This window comes from Bidens hawaiensis, unplaced genomic scaffold, assembly GCF_021521415.1.
Source record: "Bidens hawaiensis isolate Kalapana, Puna unplaced genomic scaffold, B.hawaiensis_p1.1 tig00043135_1, whole genome shotgun sequence".
Taxonomy (NCBI): domain Eukaryota; kingdom Viridiplantae; phylum Streptophyta; class Magnoliopsida; order Asterales; family Asteraceae; genus Bidens; species Bidens hawaiensis.
In genome coordinates, this window is record NW_027497666.1 from 74,151 (window position 1) to 97,619 (window position 23,469).

Here is a 23,469-nt window from a genome sequence, read left to right on the forward strand (position 1 = left end):
CAAACCTCATTACCACCAATTTATATGGGAGATATGAGGGATGACCATGGTTTGCCATGGTTTGAGTCATGATCTCACCCGGTTTTACTGGCTCCTCGTTGTCGTGCCATTTGGCGGGCGTGGGGGTCGGGTTTTACCCGGTGAATCCCTCAATAGGTGGACCGCTAGGGGCTTCGTCCCTCCGGACTAGTGGCCGGCTCGGGCTACCTTTAGCCAATGGGGGGCGCGTACGAAGTACGCGTTACTTAGTTGGTCGTTCAAAAAATAAATAATAATAATAATAAATAATAATAATAATAAACGGTCGCTTTCATTAATCTCGATTGTATCTCCGAGTCTCCGACAAGTTAATTACTGAAGTGACCGACCGGTCACTAATCACTTTCGTTTTTGGGAGATTGTTTCATCACTTCATGTCCTGCATGTGAACTTTTTTTTAAAATTAATAATTAAGTGGTTATAAATTAATAAATTAAATAGTTAATTTAATCCTGTGATATATTTAGAGAGTATATTATGTCAATAGTTTTTTTTTACGTTATTAGACCATTTGTAGTCAAAACGTCTCACTTTTAGGTATTTTGCGTCATGTGGTATCCCTGTCATCAATTGAGAGTTTAGCAAAAAGTGACGTGATTAGCAAATCGACATAACTTTCCTACAATAATTACATTTATTTCTCTCTCTCTCTCTCCTCTCCCACACACAAAATTTTATCAAAACTCGTGCCACATTCGCGTTTTGTAGAAAACGCTCCCCCAAAACGCCTAGGGGGCGGTGTTCCCCGGCGTTATAGAGGAAAACGCTTGGGATACCGCCACCACTACGGGTGGCCTTACTATGCTTCATTCTTGTAATGTAGTAATAATTTTTTTAACGGCGATTTTTTTGTGTGTTAGGTTACCGCACTATTTAGTTTTGGAGAGTCACTTGTCCTACTCTGGCCAGACTATGTTGTCTTAACTGGGTTCGGCTTAGAGTTTGGCTTGGCATTCCCCAGGAAACGATACCATAGGCTGCCACTTGACAGTCGTTGTGCCGCTACAAGAGCATAATTCTTTGGCGTAACACACAATAGGATGAAAACCGGGTGAACTCGGGATTCGAACTGATGACGTTGCAAGGCCTAACTCAAACCTTCATTGTCAATATTCACCCAAAATAACACAACTGGGGATCGAACTTGGATTTTCACCGGATAACCCAAGCTTTTCTACCACAATGCCACAAATAAAGGATTGTAACACAGTAATAATTACTTGATCACATTACAAATATAATATTAGTGCCATGGTATTGGTATCAATACATAGGAGCTTATTGACCCAAGGTCTCATAAAAGATTAAGGGTTCAAACCCTGTAGAATACGGATTATGTTTATTTTTCCTACAAAATCTAGAATTGTTCGTCTTATCATGTGGACCGAGCAACACCTCACTTGTTCAAGAAACGAGTTAACCCATTCACAAAACGACATAAGCCGCTATATACATACATTTGGATTATCTTTAAAACGACTTCACATGTGTAACCTTTAGAAACGTATACGTCTAATATAAATACCAAGAAAACTGAAAACATCGTGATAAATATCTCACTTGCACCTTCAAGTGAACCCTAGATTGAAAAATGATCTTTAATAATTTACAATAATGAATTGTTACTAAACAAATTCTAATAGCTTCAAATAACTATAAAGTAAATGCAAAATAACATAAGAACTTCAAATCCCATAACAAACAAAAAAAATCTCTATAACTTCTTAAAAATCCAAATGTTCTATTCAACAAGAGATATAAAAAGCGCAACAGACATACCCAGTACCAACGAGATTAACTGTATCATGGTATTTTTCACCGATGAACTCCCGTTATTCATTTCTGCCATCACCCCTACCGCAATGTATATGAACCCTCCTGCTGTAAGTCCCTACAAATCACAACCAAAAACGTACCAGAGTTAACTCAATTCAATGCATGACACTAGGACCGTCCAAAACGCTCGTCACTCGCTTGGAAAATGCTCGCTCGATTGTAAACGCGCCGCTCTGCTTGGTTCGGCTTGTAAACGAGCCAAGCAATGAGCAAATATTTTTAATTTATTCTATAAATAATTATATATGAACAAATATATAAGTATATGTATACAATTTTTAAACCCTTTTTAATTTTTTCCTATTCCATCAATTTTAAAGTTTCATTTGTTCGATTCAAGTTTTCAGAATATTAGAAGTTTGTTCACATGTTCATTATATAATTTATATCTCACTTCAAACTTCTTTCTCATAAAAGTTTACAACTTCTTACACGTTTGTCTAAAAATTACTGATTTGTTTACAAAATATATTATTTACAGCCTTCAAACTTGTTTCTTATTGAAATCTTTAGAGTGAAAAAGAAATAAATTATGATCGAAATATGCTCGATTCAATTTGGCTCGTTTCGAATTTCAGCAGTTCGGTTGTAAACGAGCGAAGCAAGCCTTCGCTCGGTTCGGCTCATCTCGTGAACAGCCCTACATAACACTAGCAAAAAAAAATGTGTACCTCAATCAAAGATGATTGCCCTGGATCTTGTCCCAATGACAATGCCTGATACATAGTCATGTTTAGAATATTGTTACTTTTTTATATTTTTTTTTGTATTTTAATAAATATAATGATATTTATATATAGCAAACTAACCAATGCAGTTCCTGCTGATGCCACCAATGCAGACAGGAAGTTAAAGAATAGGGCTTTAGATACACTGAAACCAGATCTCACCAATATACCAAAATCACCTATCTGAGATAAGTGGCGTTAACGGTAAATAATAATAATAATAATAATAATAATAATAATAACAATCTAAATCTTTGATAAAAAAAAAATTAGAATACCTCTTGAGGAAGCTCATGTGCAAGTAAAAAAAGTGTTCTTGACCACCCACCGACCGACCCGTATAAAAGAAAAGCACTTCCTAAAGCCATCCCATCGGTAAAATTATGCTGCAAGTGATTCATTATTTTTAATCATTATTTATAAAGTTATATAAATGGGAGAAATGAATGAAAAGGTTAAGAAATACATACAACTCCATCTGAGAATAGATTAAGATAACCGAACACCAGACTTGATGAGTGTGCAGGTTTGTTCTCAATCTCGGGCTTCGTACTTTCGGGCCCGTTTTCAGTAGTTTTTCTCTGCAACGTAGATTTTTTTTATATAAATGATAAATATAGTGCGTGAACCTGGTTTGATACCATCTAAAGCCACCCTTTTAGTCAGACCCGAACCAAACCGATACTTTTTAAAAACGGTCCTTTTGACCCGCTATTTGGTCAGAACCCGTTTGACCTGAACCAAGTTATTACTTTTCAAAAAACAACCCATATGACCCGCTAGTGGGTCAGAACTCAGAGCGCGTTTAACGGGCTGTTTGGTCAGAACCCGTTTGACCTGCTATTTGATCAGAGCCCGTTTGACCCGCTATTTGTCAGAAACCGTTTGGTCGTTATCAGAACCCATTTGACCCAAACCAAATTGATTCTTTTTAAAATGACCCGTTTGACCCAAAACAAAACGATACATTTTAAAACGAACTGTTTGACCCGCTATTTGGTCAGAACGCATTTGACCCGAAAATATTGATACTTTATAATTTATATAAACAACTCATTTGACCCGTTAGCTCACCTGACCAGACCTTTTCCAGGTATAAAGATGAGCAATAAACCGATGGGGACACATATTTTATCATATAAAACGTTACGAGTAGTATTTTTTTCATGGATAAACTACTAAATCATCAACTGCTTAAAATACAATGCATAACTCAGTTATACCTTGCGTAGAACAGAAGGTTCACTTTGTTTTTCTGATTTTAAAGATTCATCAGATGCGGTTTCTGATAACTTTTTGTTACCATCACCTTTAATATTAATATCCTGCACCGATTCATTCTTCTTATGGTGATGGTGATGATGACCCCATGAGTCGGCTCCACTTGACCTTTCTTCAACATACCTAACAATCTTTTCCACAAGAAGAAAAATAACAATTCCAACTGCAACGGAAAAAAAAACAAAAAAAAAACACAAATTAATTAAAAACATTACAAGTATTATCTCAATATCACTTACACAAAATGGATAATCCAACCGACAGATCTTCGATCGAATGTGCATGTGCATGTGAATGTGAATGAGAATTATGAGCATGGTCATGAGTATCATGAGTATCATGAACATGATCATCGTGATTATGAGAGTGTCCGCCACCTGATAAACACATTCAAAAATCAAATATAAAGATTCGAACTTTATGTTTTACTGCATTTCAAGATTCGACCTTCATGTTTGATCATACCGAATGCATGCGGCAATTGATGAAGAAAAGCGTCTCCAAGCATAGCTCCTGCCTAAAATACGAATAAAGATTCGAACTTTATCAACCGAAACACTAGCACGCCTAAGAAGAAGATGAAAATCAAGAATCTTACCCCAAATACAGCCAGTGAATCAACAAACGCCTTTGAAGGTTTTCCTTGAACTACAAGAATTTACAAAAATTCAGGTATATTTCGTCCAATAGAATTATAGAAATGATAATAAATAGATATTAGTCAAATCGACTCACGGAATATCAATGGCAGTAGAATTAAACAAATTAGAGAAGCCAAGCTCACCAACAGTGAGCACCCCATTGCTTGGATCCAAAGCCCTAAAAAATATTAACATTAACAATTATCAGAAAATTTCATAACTTTTCATAAGTTTCATAAATATTATCATTAACTATTATCAGAAATTTTCAGAAATTTCATAAATACTGACATTAATAATAATCATACATTTCATAAATATTAACATTAACAATTTACAGAAATTTTCATAAATTTCACAAATATTAACATTTAACAATTATCAGAAAATTTCATAAACTTCATAAATATTTTGGCTACGCTTTTGGAAATTGCTGCTTTTTTTCTTTTTGAAAAGCAAACGCCATTTGGAGTTTGCTGCTTATTTGCTTTTTGAAAAGCAAACGCCATCTGGAAAAGCTCCATTTAGGGGGTGATTGGGATTCCTTATTTTACCTCCTTATAACTTTTTTTTCTATAAGTTAATAATTTACAACTTTGTAACTTATTAACTTATCCGCTCACAATACCACGTAATACCAAACATCTTTTAACTTTTTCAAAAGTTAATAAGTCATAAGTTGCTTAAAATAAGCAATCCCAAACACCCCATAAAAACAAATAAGCGATTTCCAAAAGCTTAGCCAGACACCCCCTAACAACATTAACATTACCAATGCCCGAAAGATCCGAATCGCCTTCATGATGATGATGATCATCATCATAATGAGACATAAACTCCATCTTTAAATCCTCTTCTTCTGCCAACTCTTCAGGCAGCAACGTCTTCTTCTTCACACCCAAATCATGATAATGTTCATCATTATGATGATGCTCATGATGATGATCACACTTATGAACATGAACTGATTCATGGCCTAAACTCAATTCCAAGCAAAACCCGCTTCCCAAAACCAATATTATCAATACCCAATAGATCCAATTACAAAACCCATAACAAAAAACCCTCATTTTCAAAATCTTGAATTGAATCTTGGTGGGGTTTCAAGAAGATTGGCGTTTGCAGGTGCCTTCGATTGTGATGAAGCAGATGATTATGAAGAATTATATTATTATTGTGACGATTATACCGAAGGTTAATGGGTCCATGAATTACGGTGGCCGGCGGCGGTGGTGATGGAAGACATGGTGGGGGTGTTCTCTGGTGAGGTGGTTTTGGCCCAAATTGGAAAGAGTGGGTTGGTAACGTAATTTGGGTCCACTTGAAGTTAGTGTTAAATGTTGTTAATTAATTTGTATTTGGTTTTGTTATTGTGATATTATTATTAGGCATTGAATGTTATTAAGTGGTATTATTAACTTATCACTTAAACCAAAAAAATATGTTAAATGGATTTTTAATTGTAACTTGTGTTAGGGCAAGGAAATTTGACACTGTGGATACGTTATCCTGGCATATTTATGAATCAGTTATTCTTAGCATGTATTCCAGATCATATCAAGATCAAGGGTCCTCAGTACTTATTACTAATTAACGGTTGTTCTCATGTGTAGTCTTGTATTTAGCAGGTGTAACGGTTATAAGACTCAGTCTATCCACTAACTTGCAGTCAAGAAGATATGGCACGTGGTCAACTGACTGTAACACGTTTAGTGGGGATAATGGCGGATTTATAGGACTTCTTGTTGTGTCACAAATAACTGAGTATTGAGGATATGTTATTCTTGAATACGAGCTTGGATCAAGTATCCTTCTGAAGTATTCTCTAGCTGAGTCTGGATCCGGGATCCTGAGTCAATGTTGCTATTGATGGAAGATTGTCGTATGAAGACTGATGTTTAATAACCACAACGGCTCCAAGACCTGGTCTACCTTATATTTCGCTACTGGAGTCCTTTATGCACGTGGTCAAAGTGCGGGAGTGGCTAGTGGAAGAATGGCAAGAAAATAGGAGTTAGTTAGATTTTATTTTTATTTATATATTGAGTTGTGATCAACATTAGATAGACACATACGCACTCATTAGTTAACAATAGCAGAGTTTAGCTCATAAGTTCTCTGTAATCTCACACACACTTAGCTTTATTGTAATCGTTGATCAATAACTCCAACCATTGTAACCCTTTTTTGTGATTAATAAATTAGTGATCGACAAGTTGTCATCACCCGGGTTTTTTTTCTTTTGATCTGAACAAGATCAAAGGGTTTTTCCTCGCAACAAATCGCTGTGTTCATTTCAATTTCGTTCTTATATTCATGTTATCAATTTAACACTAAACCTCACTTTACGGATTTGGATACATTATCCTTAGCAGATTTTTATCCAAAACAACTTGTAAGTGGAGGTGGGTAAATAAACTAGTTAATTGATCCGATTTGAAAATCGAACTGAAACTGATTATGTAGAAGCCGATTTGGAACCGATTGAAGGTATGAAACCGGTTTGTAATTTTCTCCACCAAATCTGATTCCAAACGGGTCAAGACATGAGTTGAAACTAATCAAAACCCGACCCGTAAACGATCGTAACCTGGCTAAGATACCGGTTTCAACCCGAACCGAAACCAATCATAAACTGGTTTTGACTTTTATTGACCAAACTGGTTTTGAATTTTAAACCGGTTTGTGTACCTCTAGTTGTAAGTAGGTAAAAAAAAGAGTTTAGTTGTGTTTAACTGTTTATAACAAAATACATTAATATCAATATAAATAAATAAAATAGACATATTCAAATACTTAAGTATTTTTTTTAAGTTATGTTCGTTATTTAATACTCCATATTATAGACATAGTATTATTTAACTTTGACTTTTAATGTGTTTTTGTGAAAAAACGGCAAAAATCAGTGAAAAGTATATGTAAAACAACCCCTTTGACCGAGTACTTGAGTATAACCGATCTTACCTACCAAACCGAATAGGCCCGAGTTAACCAAGTCCGATTTTTCTGACCGAGCGGAAGAAAATAGGTTTATTCCCTCCAAAGTACTCGGTCGACTAGGATGAGTTTTAAAATACTTGTTATAATTCATATGAGTGAAATCAAGTACAAATATATTATACGGAGTAATTAGAAAAGCGTGATTGTTCTTGAATAGTAAATTCCAAGTTTCATTATTTTATGTACATGACCTTAATCTTTATTAATTACACTCAACGTCCTTAGTTTAAGGGGTTTGTAACACTTCACATCATTTATACTAACTGACGTTTAAATTTTCAGTCAAATCTCTTAATTGACTTTTATATCCTAATTAATAAAAAGCAAAAATAATTTTTAAAAGAGAAATACCTAAAAGGTGACCGGCTGAACCTTAAAGACTAGACTAGACTAGACTAGACTCCTAGAGTACTGTATTAATGGACAATTTGGGTATTTTGGACCTGGATAAATGTAAAACCTTATAAGTAATTGGGCTATGGTTTGAGCCCAAATGAAACTACACCAAGGGTGGGTCATGGACTCATGGGTGTAGATTCATATATTATGTGTTGTGTCGGCCAACATAGTTACATACGATTGATGGGTTTACATGAGTTCGTTCAACTTCAAGGGTCAGGTATAGTTAAAAGATTGATTCGGTCGGTTTTGGTGGTTACTTAAATGGGTCATCTGGAAAGCTCAAAAGAATTATATTTTCAATGGCAAGAAGACGGTGACGAGCTATATAATCCAGGAGATCAAAGTGTTCGGGTTTCTTTGGGCTAAAAGTCAGTCCAAGCTTAATGCTTTAGATAAAGTAATAATATAATAATAAGGGCAATTTCATAGAATAGTAACCAAGTTTCAAAAGTGTTCCAATTAGGTCACTCAACTTTCATATTTTATTAAATTAAAGGTTTTAACATATCTTTTTTAACGTTTTTATTTTTTGTTTCACATAGGAAATATTTTTATCCTTTTTTTATATTAACGTGAAATTTATTTTTTATTTTTGAATTTTAATATAATTAACGTTTTTTAATTTTTAAAAAATATAACTACATATATTGCAAATTCCGCCCCCACGTGTTATCCTCCATTTCTTTCTTAACAAACAAAAAAACCGGTGAGACTCGATTTGAAGATTTAGTGACCCGATTTGAGAAAAATATGCATGAGTGACCTAACTGGAACTCTTTTGAAAATTGGTTACCATTCTATGACATATTCCCTATAATGATTATTAAAAATATCTTTTAGCATGTTATGAACAGTTGAACATGAATTACATGCTTATAATACTCTTTATCGATTAACAAATGTAAGTGTCACGTCATTATCATATGAACACTAAAACTTTAACTAACTACTCTTTTAATTTCGTGTAGTGGTTTAAACTAAAAATTAAACTATAAGAAACAAAATAATAATATTAATAATTAGTGAATGGTTAAAAAAACTAAACGTTTAGTCGCAATCTTCATTCATCATTTTGTTCATCCTCAAAGCTCAAAGTTTAGTCTCAGTATATTCGTAATCTTCATCACCATCAATTGGTTCGGTTCGTTTTTTTTTAAACATGAAAAACCGGACCAAAAATTCGGTTTTCAAAAAACAAAAAATTAACCTGTTGTTAATGCATCGGTTCGGTTTTTTCGATTAATTCAGTTTTCTGCTCACCCCTACTATTAGGTGGGGTGGGTCCAATAGCAAAGCCAATAGTAGTTAAAGTGGTGAAGCTCGTCTTGACGTAAGGGTTTGAGCCATGTTTATAACAGGTTAGGACAATTTAATGGCATAGGTTATTCTTACACCATATAATGCAAAATATTGTCCTTTTGTGATGGAGTGTTAGATGTTTGAAGCTTATACGACTCGTATAAGGGCTATACGACCCGTATAGAATGAAAAAGTTGTTATCCGTACATTACTTAGTCACGTGAGAGCTATACAACTAGTATAACCCATATACGAACTGTATAAATTTGCTAGCACACTATAGGGGTGGTGTTTGAATATAACGAATGTAATTTAATTTGGAGTAAATTAGATGCAGTGAAATATGTTGGGTAGCCTTTAGTTGTTTTTAAAAATAACACATATTCTTTGTCAGTAGACGTATTACTTTTACCATTTCATGCAAGTTTTCAAATAAAATAAACAAATGATATTAATATTTATATTATGTTAAATCTTATTGCAAATAGAAATAACTAAATTTATTAGTGTTATTAGTTTTCAAAATAAAATATACAGATATTTCATAGTGCAATTTTTAATTGAGCCATTTCATTATTAGGTAATTATATCATATTTTCAAGTGACGGATTCAAAATTTTTGGTTAGTTGTTCAAATATGTTAAAAATGGATAGAATATTGAAACATCGTACTCCTCGTACTATCAATGTTGATCATATCCACAGGGAACTTGTAGATTTGTTTTTATTTGTGTTAGTAGAGATTTCTCAAGAGGTCACCGTCCTTGTATTGCCCTCGCTTGATCACTTTAACTATGGAGTTATTCTCTTCTCCGCTATCATTAAGCCTCAAAACCATTGGTGATATTTGAGGCGCGGGATTCTTTATCTCATAACATAATTATGTGAGAATGTGAGATTCACCTAAGGTGCTAAGAGATTATAACAACTTAGGCAAATCGGACATGATAGATTCTTGATGCATAAGGAAGGCTCCGCCTCAAATGGATGAATGGAGAACTCCACAGCTAAACATGCTAATGTGGGAGTACCAGAGTAGTACTAACATGAGTGACCTCCTGGCTCATTGGAAGTTTCTATCGGGGCAACAAAAAACAAGTCATTAACTTGTTATGGGTAAGACGAACAATATTGGTGATATAAGAGACTGAATGCTAAAGTCGTGTAGTTTATGGTTGTTATGTGCTTTTCCTGATAACTTTTTAACTTGGTTTTCCAAACTTCAACATGTTGCATCTCACCCTAGTGTTAAAGTTGAATACCATGGAGTTGCTGGTGTTAAAACATTTTGAATATGTAATACTTTTCTTGAGCTTCATTATCTTTTACTTCATGCCTCCACTATCTATTATGACAACATTAACCCAATGCAACATTAACGCAACAATACATATTGAGATCAACATTCACTTTGTGCATGAAAACGTCGTGATAAGTCAGTTTCATCTTCTTCATGTTCCACCAACGTCTCGATATGAATACACCTTCACCAAGGAATGTCGTATTTCCTAGTTTATTGATTTTTGCACTAGTTTGAATGTTTATCTTCTCCCCCCTACAAACTATTGGAATGTAATAAATATCGTAACTTGTAATTTAAGATTATTTACATTAAGTTATATCACATTAACATAGAAGCTAAGCGGTTAATGCAGAAAAATATCGGTTATCGGTCAAGAACCGATATATGAGATACCGGTTAACGCAGTGAGATATCGATAAGATATCGGTAAATTTTAATATTATGTAAAATTCATATATATAGCAATTTAACACTAATAGTTCAGTATAGTCTTCTACCATTAACAAATTAACCTTTTGCAAATTGAAAAAAATTAACAATCGTAGCAAGTAAGAAGTGATTAAAACTTAAAACACTAACATTGAACACTAAAAGTTGATAATTAAGACTTAAAACATCGATATCGGGAATATCGGTGCTATATACGTCAAATAATAGTCAAATATCGGTCAATAACGTCGATATTATCGGTAGCGATATTCTGAATCAATATTCTGATTTATATATCGATAAGGAACCGATAACTGATATATTAATGATATATCAGTGATATCGACGATATCGACTACATGTTATAGTTCATAGGCGTGCACAAGATGCCACCAACTCTCAAAAGATCTAAGATGCCACCAACTCTCAAAAGATCTCAAACATGAAGTGTATCTTTCTATTTATTATACACACACATAAAAAAATAAAAAGAAAAATAAGATGTATATCAATAAAAGACTCCCAATTGGCCAAATTATTAATATAAATGTTAGCCAATCGAAACACAAACATAAAATGTTGTAGACACACAACTTGACATTGGTCAAATCAATTTTTGTGGCTACAAAGTCATACACGTCAGCTAGCTCCTAACCAATTTGCAAGATATATGTTAGTTTAAGACAATATAATTATCATAAGTAAATTGTAATTATGTGGTTGTAGATAGATGAAGCTTGTTCTGGTAGGGTTTCCACTTTCCATCATGCATCATATATAGTTCGTTGTAATAATTTAGTAAAAACTAGTATTTCATGTCTCGCGTATTACCACGGATTCGTTTAAAACAAATACAAATTTCACGTGTAAAACTATGGACAAGGTTATCGTGCTTGAAAGTTTATTTTAAAATATTAAAATCTTCTATGTCAACTCACGCGTTATAGCGAAAACGTTGATATTAGTTTTTGAAATCTTATGTGAAAAAGTGAAGTGCAATGTGGCAGTACCAAAAACCAAGCAAATTACATAAAAACGTTGAATCATGCACACTTTTTATGGCGGGTTAACTCACAACCTATAAGTCTATACGTAGTGGAGGGGCTACAAATTGGGGTGAATTGCGACACGTGGCGCCAGTCAGCAAGGGGCGTGAATTTGTTTTTGGGGTGTAATGGTGTAAGGGCTACAAACTGGATTCACGGTATCTTTTTTTATTATTTCTTTTTATAATTAAACTAAACAAATAAAAACCAATTTACTTAAATAATTAAATAAAAATTTATTAAAATCAAAAAAAGAAATACAAAAAATACATAAAACAAAAAAAAAAAAAAAACACACCAAAAATAAAAATAAATTCTAATAAAAAAAACACACCAAAAAGTCGTTAAATGTAGGTCTGTCGTTGAAGTAGCCCTTCATCAAACAATCGTTCGCTTGGTTACGATCCCGAAGGATATATGACCGTCTACGTGGCAACGAAGAGCTTGTAGAGTCGGACACTATCTTATTGGCGACGGCCCGAACTGCGTTCATGACCTCTACATGCTCCTCTGCCGCTCATCGATGAATCTGATGAATTCTTTGACTCTCCTATATTAGTTGATCCCAAATCTCGACAGAGTTCGTGGAATCCGGGGAACCCATTTTGTTTGAAGAAATATGAAATGATGAAAATGGTTGGTATTTATGTTTAAGTTTGTGTATGATATAGTGAAAATGGTTGAATTGGTTTGATATTCATATCAAGTTTTTTATTTAATTTTTTTTATATATTTGACCGTTATACAACGGTCATATTAAATATTATATTATTTTTTTCTTTCTTCCAGGCGACAATAGCCTCTCGCCCCCGTCCCTTATCGCCCTAAAATCGCCCGGGAGGCGTTGTTTCCCCCCAAAATCGCCCCAATCATCTATTGAATATCGACCACTACGCATGCCCTAATGGTTATTTGATACTTATACTTTTAGAAGGAAATATTTTTACTTTTACTAATTGTTTAAGGAAAGTACAGTAACCATACATTTTTAAATGCAATAGAAGCCTCTACACATATTACGTATTGACAAAAAGAGTTACTATAGAAAAACAAATTTGAATCATTATGAAGTCAATCATAGCTTTTATCATAGCATGTTATTATGTTAGGATGGATTAAATTATATACATTTGTCTTTGAATGTAATATACTAAGAAATGATTCATATTCGATTCTTATTAAACTTATTAAACAGTAAGTTAAGATCATGAAATCTTGATTTATGATTTTAAAACCAAAACGTTATAAAATAGAACTTTTTATCATAATTTACTGAACTAGTAGTTAGTTATCCTAGATTCTTTTTTGAAGGTTTATTTTAAAGGTTTAAGAAGTTATCATTCTAACAAACATACTAACTGATTCTATAAACTTAGGTTGTGTTTGTTTTTGCTTCAAACATCTGTAAGAGGCTTATGTCAGCGAACTTCTTCACACTTCTTAACATCTACCAACACCCAATGTCTACCACCCCCACCCTCGTCGGCCACAACGACCGTCCACCACCACCATCCACCACCACCACCACCCCCGTCGGCCACAAACACCGTCCACTACCAACACCACCACCACCTACCGTACGCTACCGCCACCACCTTCGTCGGCCACAACCACCGTCCACTACCACCACCACCACCCATCACCACCACCGTCCATCACCGCCACCACCATCGTTGTCCACTACCCACCACAACCGTTCATCATCACCACCATCACCCACTGTTGGCCACCATCACCGTCCACCACCCACCAAAACCGTCCATCACCACCACCCACTGTCCACCACCACCGTTCACCGCCTACCACAATCGCCTGCCACTACCCACTTCCATAGTTCGTACACCACCACCGATTATTTTAGCAGTTTACAGACGTTAAATGACTTCTATCTACTGTGATATATACGATAGGTAACTAATTTTCAGCTTATGCAGATGATATCCAGTTTATAAAACAAACATTGTTATATTTTCATATTGCAGACATTCAGACCACATCTTCAGTTGCAGACATGAAATCAGATAAAATCAGATTACAGACAATTTTTATCTTTAAAAACAAATAACACCTTAATTACTTTTTTATATGCATACGACCGGAAAAAAATTTACAAATTCTTAATGCAGTAATTGAAATTGATGTGAAAAATATTGATTATAAAAGTATAATATATATATGAATTCTATCTAGTTTTAAATTAATAGATATTTTTTTTTTTGATAATTTAATGCATAAAATAATTATCGATAATTAGTATACAAAATAGAGGTGGATTTATTAAATAGATTGTTGGAGATCGTGAATTTTCTTAGTATTAGTGATCTTATCGGTATTTATATGGTGTGCAAAAACACAATACCTATTAGTATTCTTTAACTCACATACAAACCTACAATATTATTGTAACTTAAAATATAATTTATTCGCATTCATTGTTGGTATTAGCGTATTACTTGTCTTGTTCATTAGTATTATTGATCTTATCGGTATTGTAGGTTTACAGCCGGATCTACACAGGAGTATCTCGTAACACAAGGGTGCGGAATCCCCACGTAATACGATACGAGTGTAAGATATATAATACGTTGAGACGATACACAAACACACGTTACAATACTAATAAACACGTTGTATTGCAACACTTCAACACGTGATCTCAAATCACAAAAAAACTTTCTGACCTCCAAAAAAACTCTTCTAAACAAGCCGAAGTTAGGCATATATAGGCCTCGACAACTTCGCCTAACAGACAAGGCGAAGTTGTCTTAACTTCGCTTGTCTACAAGTTCGTTTACATCAGGCGAACTTGTGTGACACCATATCTAAAACCAATCTAACACGATTACAGACACATACAAAACACTAGATACTGAACTACTGACATTATGCACCAACAGACTCCCCCTTGGCAGTAGCTTCATATCTCTATCTTCGATCACGTGTCTAGTAATCCCAAAATCTCGTGTCACCCGTCTTCAAGCATGAACGCCATGTCTGACACACATAGAGACCACTCTCTGGTACTTCTTGGCTTCATCTTTCAATGCAGGAATATAGAATATCTTCTTATCGTTTAGCACCTGCAAGTCAGCTTGAGACAAATTTACCAAGTGCATGGGATCATACACTCTCAGAATCTCTTGTTCGTCTTCATCTTCCATAACCGCTTCAGCTGTTTGACTATCAACGTATCACCACTTGAGATTCTTTAAGACATCCTTGGGCATTATCTTCATCGGCACTTCTTTTAAACACCGAACCGGTTTATATTTCATTACCATCCAAGGTTTACCATCAGCTCGCATTCCTCCTTCCTTATCTTCAACCAGCTTCCCTTTCTGCGGCTTTAACAATTCAAACTTCTTCCCTTTCACACTTTCTTTCCACACAATCTTCCCAATTATTCTGGCCATATTATCATCACTTCTATTAATCAACCCCAATTTTGCCAAATCCTTCACCTCACACTCAGGCAAGGTATTGAGAGATCTCAACATCCTCTTAAAATACTGAATCACATCAAAGCGTTTAATCACAAATAATCTCAACTGCTCATCATACAACCAGCATATAATACCCTTCTTCGACTCAGCATACCTTTTAATATTGTACTCTTTTTGAACATTGTAGGAACCGCTGGCTTCTTTGTCTTTACAAACCACTGAGCGTAGCATTCTTTCCATCTCGGCTGCTCTTCCCACTCAGACTCATCCGTCACATCCATATCTTGACTCACATTTACTTTGTCAACGCCTAGAATATCATGTTCTACACTGTCATCCACAATCTCACCCTCTTCAATCTCACTATCGATCACAATCTGTTCACATATCTTTTCAATCTCTTCAACAGGTAATACATCGTCATCACCCAACGTTTCCTCATCATCCACAACCACAACATCTTCACCAGCTGATCCACCTGCTGTACCAGTTGACTCCCTCTGAGATGTGGAAGTCCCAAGAGTTTGTTCAGTTCTTGGCAACTCACCACCTGCACCTTTCGATGCATTGGGATCATTGTCTCTATCATGACTCTTCTTTGTTCTCAACTCGTCGCCCTTGCAGCTCGTCTCCCCCTGAGATGCTAAGAACTGCTTTAGAGCATCAAAAAGTTTACCGTGTTCAACAAGGAGGGACGATTGGATCTGATTTTCTGCTACAAGGCGCTGGATAGCTTGTGTCTGGACTAGATTTATTCTCGACTGTTCAACAACCACCCTTTCAAGAGCCACTATCCTTTCAGAATCAGACAAGGTAGCATCAAAATCAAACCGCATGTAAGAAACGTCTTGAGCATAAGGTGGAGGTATTCCCAGACTGACTGGAGTATCAGAAGCAGGCTGAACAGTAACCGCGGGTGGTAATGTAACAGATAACCCCGCAGTAGCTACCAACGTCGACTCAACAAATCTTGCAACAACCTCCGATGGAGTAAGAGTAGGAGGTGGCAAGGAAACTATCTCCGGAGCTGAAAACTGAAACGTGGTTGGTGGAATACCAAATGATGATGATGTCACCACGGGAACACTGGAGGTGATCGGTATTGTTACAGTCATCGAAGCCGGAACCATGGTCATACCAGATAACGAGGATGGAGAGAAACGAACCACCCTTGAGCTTTCACCAGCTCCCGAACCCTCACCAGTTCTGGCCCTCTTTGATCGACGTATCAACTGGTCTAACTCCTCCTCGAAGTCAGATTCACTGTCATCTGAGTCTTTCTTTCTCTTACAATGTATTCTTTCTTGTGTGACCAGAATCTATCGTGCTTCAGCGATATCGTCAGCGGAGGAGTCAGAGTCGGTTCTCTCAGAATCTGCTACAGACGTAGCTACCATCGAAACATTCACACCAGATGCCTCAGCTTCTGGTGCTTGAACCTCTGCAGCTAGATCAATCTGCTCCATATCAAAAAAACCTTGGCCACCAAAAGCAGCTTCAAGATCTACCTGTTCCTCTGGAGCTGCAACATGATCAGCAGGCAAAGCTTGCTGTACCACAGGTGGTGGTTGAGGAACATCAGCCTGTTGCGGTGCCGGGTCCCGAAATTCATCTCCACAAGGAGCAATGTAAGCAGGGTTCACCAAATAACCAAACAATGGAGTGTGCCGCAGACGAAGCTCTGGTTTGCTACGTGCGCTTGACGACCTACATTACGCAAAGATCCTCTTACTTACACTCTCAACATAACGGATGGGACGTCGTTGAGGTAGCGTAGGTGCTACATGATTCAAAATCATCTGTAAGAATCTTTGGTACATTAAAAATCTTTCACGAGCGACCGCGCGTCTCTGACGATCGATTTCATAAAACAACATCTGACTGAAGCTGTAGGGCTTGTTGTAAGTCAGGGCTGTCATAGCAGACTGCATCGTTTCCCCCATACCGTCAGTACCAGCTTTACGACCCGACATGCACACAATCATCACGTGCATCAGAAAACGCCACTGATCCAGTAAGAATCCTTTTCGCCTTTGAGTGTCACCCAAAGGACCCGAATAGCCCATACGTAAAAATGCACCATCTCTGAATGGAGCTGAAAAATCTGTAGGATCATCTCTAGTTTCAGTCCCGAACTGCAAAGCGACTCTGATCTGATCTGCTGAGAACTGCACCTCCTGATTGTTCACTGTGGCGCGCATAACCGGAGGCTCAACTCTACAGTCATATTCTACCGTTCGCCAGAAATCTTCAATATTAAGTAGAGAAATGGGGAGAGTTGTAGTAATAGTGTGAAAAATACGTGAGCGAACTAGGAAGGAGATGATCTCGCGATAGTCATCGATACCACTAGCATCCGGATCCAAAGTAATGTACATGTTGTGACCCGGAAAGAACTGTCGGTTGTTGTCACCACCTTTGTCACCACCAGCACCACCAGCTCCTGCTACAACAGCCATATCTGCACAACAAACGGTCTAAGTTAGAGCATCGAAAACGCAGATCATAACTTCGCCAGTTACCATGAGCGAAGTTATGATAACATCTTATGTGCAGGCGAAGTTAACCATATGGCGAAGTTGAGTGCAACTTCGCCTTAACCCTAACTTCGCCTGAGAAAAACCAGGCTAATTAATTAATTAAACGTGAGCAGGCTAAGTTATGCATAAGGCGAAGTTGAGAACAACTTCGCCTAAGCCTAACTTCGCCTGAATCTGAAACGGCGAGTACAGAGGTCCGATCCTGGGTTGTTTGGTGAATTTGTGATTGAAAACAAGAAAAGATGTTACTATGGAGATCTAGACGATTTACTGAGTTACGAACACATTAGAAACAAATTGGTTTATCAATTGTTTAAAAGTTAGCATAAACAATGTCACACATCGAATCACCACGACCCTTGATTATCACAATTAGTATGAATTACATGCAATATCGAGCCTACACACCTTTAACACGGATTGGAAACAGATAATACGGATTCAAGGATTAAGTACGCCGAGGGTTAGGAGTGTATATAAGTTCGCCGAGGGTTTGACAATGCAAGGGCGAAGTTAACCTTAACTTCGCCCCTGTGACAACTTCGCTGGTCAACAAATTATCATTAACTTCACTCAAGGTCAACCATGGTCAACTTCACCTCTTTACAAGTTCGCCAAAAGTGTACTCGGAAGCAAAGTGTGCTCAGAAAACAAAGAGTACTCAGAAAACAAAGTGTGCTCGGAAGTAAAGTCTACTCGGAAAGCACAACACTTGTATTTTTCAATTTTTAACTAGCACAAAGTGTACCCGGAAGCACTTTCCTAGCACAAAGTGTACCCGGAAATCAAAACACTTGTGATTTTTCAATTTTCAACTAGCACAAAGTGTGCTCGGAAGTAAAGTCTACTCGGAAAGTACAACACTTGTATTTTTCAATTTTTAACTAGCACAAAGTGTACCCGGAAGCACTTTCCTAGCACAAAGTGAACCCGGAAATCAAAACACTTGTGATTTTTCAATTTTCAACTAGCACAAAGTGTGCTCGGAAGTAAAGTCTACTCGGAAAGCACAACACTTGTATTTTTCAATTTTTAACTAACACAAAGTGTACCCGGAAGCACTTTCCTAGCACAAAGTGTACCCGGAAATCAAAACACTTGTGATTTTTCAATTTTCAACTAGCACAAAGTGTACCCGGAAGCACTTTCCTAGCACAAAGTGTACCCGGAAATCAAAACACTTGTGATTTTTCAATTTTCAACTAGCACAAAGTGTGCTCGGAAGTAAAGTCTACTCGGATTACTTAGTGCTTTTTCATTTTCTTTCACATAACACCAAGCACGTACAACTTCGCCTCTTTACCTTAACACAAGTTCGCCTAGCTTAATTTTACAAAACAGGACCTTATAAATTTGATCAAAGTGCAACTGTCTTTTAAAATCCTCCGTTAAAGATTTAAACTTTACGATCAAATAACCAGGTGACCAAGTTTTAAACCATAAAACAAAATATGTGTGTGAAAATTGTAGTAAGAAATAAAAGGGATCAAATTTCAGTCTTGACGAGAACCTGCATGTTTTAGAAAAGATCCGAACTGGAATCATACTAATTAAGTGGTTGTCACATAGATCCATGTTCAGCGGTATTATGACATAAAGAAACAGGTTGTAAGCAGGTATAAAACTTAGTATGGTTTTTATCGCTTCTGTGATACGGATTAGGTTCAATTAAGCTCAAAATTTAGATGGACATCACATGAGAGATTGTGATGTCTCCTATCTATTCTCAAAGCGTATTTGGCTTTCCCCAAGTCACCCCGAGTTGACATCGACCCGTAATGTCTGATTAAATAGTAAGTATATCTCGATCTTTAGAGTCTTCTTCCCGGTCTCTTTCTTGCCTCTTGATTGGTATTTGTAACAACATAAGCTTCAGAAGGCTTACAACATTTTTTTTTAATAAAGATATCAATACAGCTTCAATTAGTAGACGACTGCAAGTCCCGAATCTGGATCACTGTAGGTACTTGACACACCATCTTCTCGGGGATCAGAACACTCACGGGCTCATGTATGACTGGGTAATCACTTTTCTGCCTATCATTCGGAAAGATATATATGGAGACATGCACAACTCAGAATGATTCTCCACATTAAATCGAGGAGATTTAGTTTGTATCACTTCTACTTTTACGCACCATATAAAGCTACCATAACTTACAATGGCTGTTTTAGAGTCTTTTAGGCCTAATAACTTTACCAGTTAAGCACACAGAAATAGTTTTTCTATCACTTTCCAAGGTTGGATCAATTTTCTTTTAAACATTGTATAGAAACTTCTTACGAAGTTATAGACTTGAAAAATTATATCATTTCCCTAAAAAAAAATTTAAATTCTATCGCCCCGATCAAGTCAAAGTCTTCAGGTAAACGGCTATCCTGAAGATCCAATGGATCAGCTGGACCGACCACATACGAGTATGTGTCCTTCTAACTAAGTATGAACGACTATTTTTCAGCGAAAGAATAAAAACCCATCATAAACCGCCCCGGTCACTTTCAGTCATCTGGTTAATGGCTATCCTCATAATCTACTATTAGAAGCAAGGACCAAACATATCCGAGGATGTGTCATTCAAACTGAAGCAACCGACATAATTCTAAGCGGTAGTGATGTTTTTTTTTTTTAATAAACATGAAAAACAAGGTTACTCGGGATTGATCATCCCATTTAGCTCAACCAGATTTTGAAAACGGGATCGGTCAAACGCTTTAGTAAAAAGGTCGGCGAAATAATCCAGCGAATCAACCTTTTCTAGCACAATTAATTTCTTCTCAGCACAATCCCGTATAAAATGATGACGAATGTCAATATGTTTAGTTTTGCTGTGTTTGACGTGATTGTTAGTTACTGAGATTACAGCAGTGTTATCAATGCAAATAGGAGTTTGAGTGAAATTCAGACCGTAATCGCGCAATTGCTGTTGTATCCAAAGAACCTGGGAGCAGCAGTTCGATGCTGCCATGTACTCTGCTTCACAGGTGGAAATGGCTACTGAGGTCTGCTTTTTGCACTGCCACGACACCAATCTTCCTCCCAGAAACTGACATCCACCGGTTGTTGACTTCCTGTTCTGATTGCAACCACCATAGTCAGAATCTGTGTAAGCTACCAAATTCAGTTCTCCCCCTTTCGTGTACCACAATCCCAACTTAGGCTTGCCTTTGAGATACCGCAATATTCGCTTCACTCCCTTCATGTGAGATTCCTTCGGGTTTGCCTGAAAACGAGCACAAAGACAAACTGCAAACATAATATCAGGTCTAGATGCAGTTAAATACATTAAAGAACCTATGATTGCTCGATATTGGGTGGGATCCACGTCTTCATCACTGTCAGAATCAGCACCCAGTTTGTGGTTGATGCAAACTGGAGTATCAAATGGAGTGCTATTGTCCATCTTGAAGCGTTTGAGCACATCATGGACATATTTTGTTTGATGAATAAACATCCCATCTTTCTTCTGATCTACCTGCAATCCCAAAAAGAAAGTTAATTCGCCCATGGCGCTCATTTCAAATCTCTTTTTCATGACTGCTTCAAATTCCTGACACATGGCGACTCTTGATGCAGCAAAAATGATGTCGTCCAAATAGACTTGAACGAGTAGAAGATCACCCCTTTTTCTCTTGACAAACAGCGTGCTATCGATCTTTCCTCTTTCGAACCCATTCTCAAGAAAGTAATCAGACAGAGTTGCGTACCAGGCACGAGGAGCCTGATGTAGCCCATATAGAGCTTTACTCAGCTTGTACACATGATCAGAAAAATCTGGGTCAGGGAAACCCGGAGGCTGTTCAACGTACACCACCTCATCGACTTTACCATTAAGAAAGACACTTTTCACATCTAACTGGAACACCTTCATCTCTTTGTGTGAAGCATATGCCAGGAATAGTCGAATTGCCTCCAATCTTGCCACTGGTGCAAACACTTCGTTGTAGTCGATTCCTTCTTGCTGATTAAACCCTTTTACTACCAGCCTTGCCTTGTTCCTTATGATTATCCCTTTCTCATCTCTCTTACATTTAAATACCCACTTTGTACCAATAGCATTTACATTTTTTGGTTTTTCAACTAATTTCCATACTTCCATCTTTTCGAACTGTGCTAACTCTTCTTGCATGGCTTCGACCCACGAACTATCCTTTAGAGCCATTTGATAATTCTTCGGTTCAACCTGGCTGATGAAGCAGGTCTACAAGCATTCATTTATGATACCTGTGTCTTTAATGCTTGCGTAAACACATGTGTGTTCATCCAAGCTTCTTCTTGTTTGAACACCGTCAGACAGATTACCTATTACATTCCCCAAAGGGTGATTTTTGTGAATTGCAGTAGTCTGAATCGGACCGACTTCCAGATTGTTTTCTAAATTCGAAGAGAGTTCATCAGTGGGTGATTGATGTTGAGAGTGAAATGGGTTGTAGAATTCTTCTTCAGTAGAGGCAGCAGGAGTATCAACGGCACTTGACGAGGAAGGTTGACTTTCGTCGTATCGCGGACGTTGCACAATATTCTCCTCCTCGTCATACAAAATATGTGAAGCAATTTTCTCATCAACTTTTGCAAAGCCCAAGTAAGGCATATTAAAAGATTTGAATAGTTTATCATAGTCGAAAGCTTCATCAGGTCCCGTGCTAGGCTTTGGTGATTTGTAACTCGTAATGTCAGTGTTACATACCACCTCAACCTTGTTGTTCGATAAATTAAAGACTCTTCTGTTGGGTGTCCCAACAACATATCCGTAGGTTCCCAGCCGGATCTACACAGGAGTATCTCGTAACACAAGGGTGCGGAATCCCCACATAATACGATACGAGTGTAAGATATATAATACGTTGAGAAGATACACAAACACACGTTACAATACTAATAAACATGTTGTATTGCAACACTTCAACACGTGATCTCAAATCACAAAAAAACTTTCTGACCTCCAAAAAAACTCTTCTAAACAAGCCGAAGTTAGGCATATATAGGCCTCGAAAACTTCGCCTAACAGACTAGGCGAAGTTGTCTTAACTTCGCTTGTCTACAAGTTCGCTTACATCAGGCGAACTTGTGTGACACCATATCTAAAACCAATCTAACACGATTACAGACACATACAAAACACTAGATACTGAACTACTGACATTATGTACCAACAGGTATTTATATGGTAAATGACCTCACAGGGGTATCTCCTTTAACTGGTTTGAGGGATAATGAGTTTGTAGTTGGGCAAACAATGAAAATGGCTGAAACGAAGAAGGTGGAGAAACATGCTAAAGCCTGCGAAGAGAACCAACATGATTTTGTCCCTCTGGCTTTTGATACCTTTGGCTCCTTGGCGCCGGAAGCTATCCGTTTCCTAACCAGGGTCCAACGGGTTGTGCATAGCAACGTGTCGACTCCAAAGGGGCAGGGGTATGTCTTTAGCATGTTAGGGTTTGCAATTCAGAAAGGGGTGGCGGCGCAGCTTGTTGCCCGCCTACC

At 37.0% G+C, this 23,469-nt stretch overlaps 1 protein-coding gene across 1 annotated transcript; it reads right to left on the reverse strand.

Annotated features, from left to right (window-relative positions):
- Nucleotides 1-1,614: 1,614 nt before the first annotated feature.
- Nucleotides 1,615-5,796, reverse strand: LOC143594146 (IAA-alanine resistance protein 1-like). The gene is made up of 11 exons (XM_077073530.1): nucleotides 5,298-5,796; nucleotides 4,620-4,703; nucleotides 4,483-4,532; nucleotides 4,350-4,401; nucleotides 4,124-4,261; nucleotides 3,827-4,047; nucleotides 3,074-3,184; nucleotides 2,882-2,989; nucleotides 2,685-2,786; nucleotides 2,547-2,591; nucleotides 1,615-1,930 (listed from the first exon to the last, which is right to left on the reverse strand). Exons 1-11 carry the CDS (start codon nucleotides 5,593-5,595, stop codon nucleotides 1,781-1,783), a joined length of 1,359 nt encoding a protein of 452 aa, XP_076929645.1. The 5' UTR covers nucleotides 5,596-5,796; the 3' UTR covers nucleotides 1,615-1,780.
- Nucleotides 5,797-23,469: the final 17,673 nt, after the last annotated feature.

Coding starts and splice junctions, on each gene's coding strand:
- LOC143594146 (XM_077073530.1), bottom strand. CDS start 5,595: ATGAGGGTTTTTTGTTATGGGTTTTGTAATTGGATCTATTGGGTATTG. Junction 4,533..4,619: donor TCTACTGCCATTGATATTCC/GTGAGTCGATTT, acceptor AAATTCTTGTAG/TTCAAGGAAAACCTTCAAAG. Junction 4,402..4,482: donor ATTCACTGGCTGTATTTGGG/GTAAGATTCTTG, acceptor TTCGTATTTTAG/GCAGGAGCTATGCTTGGAGA.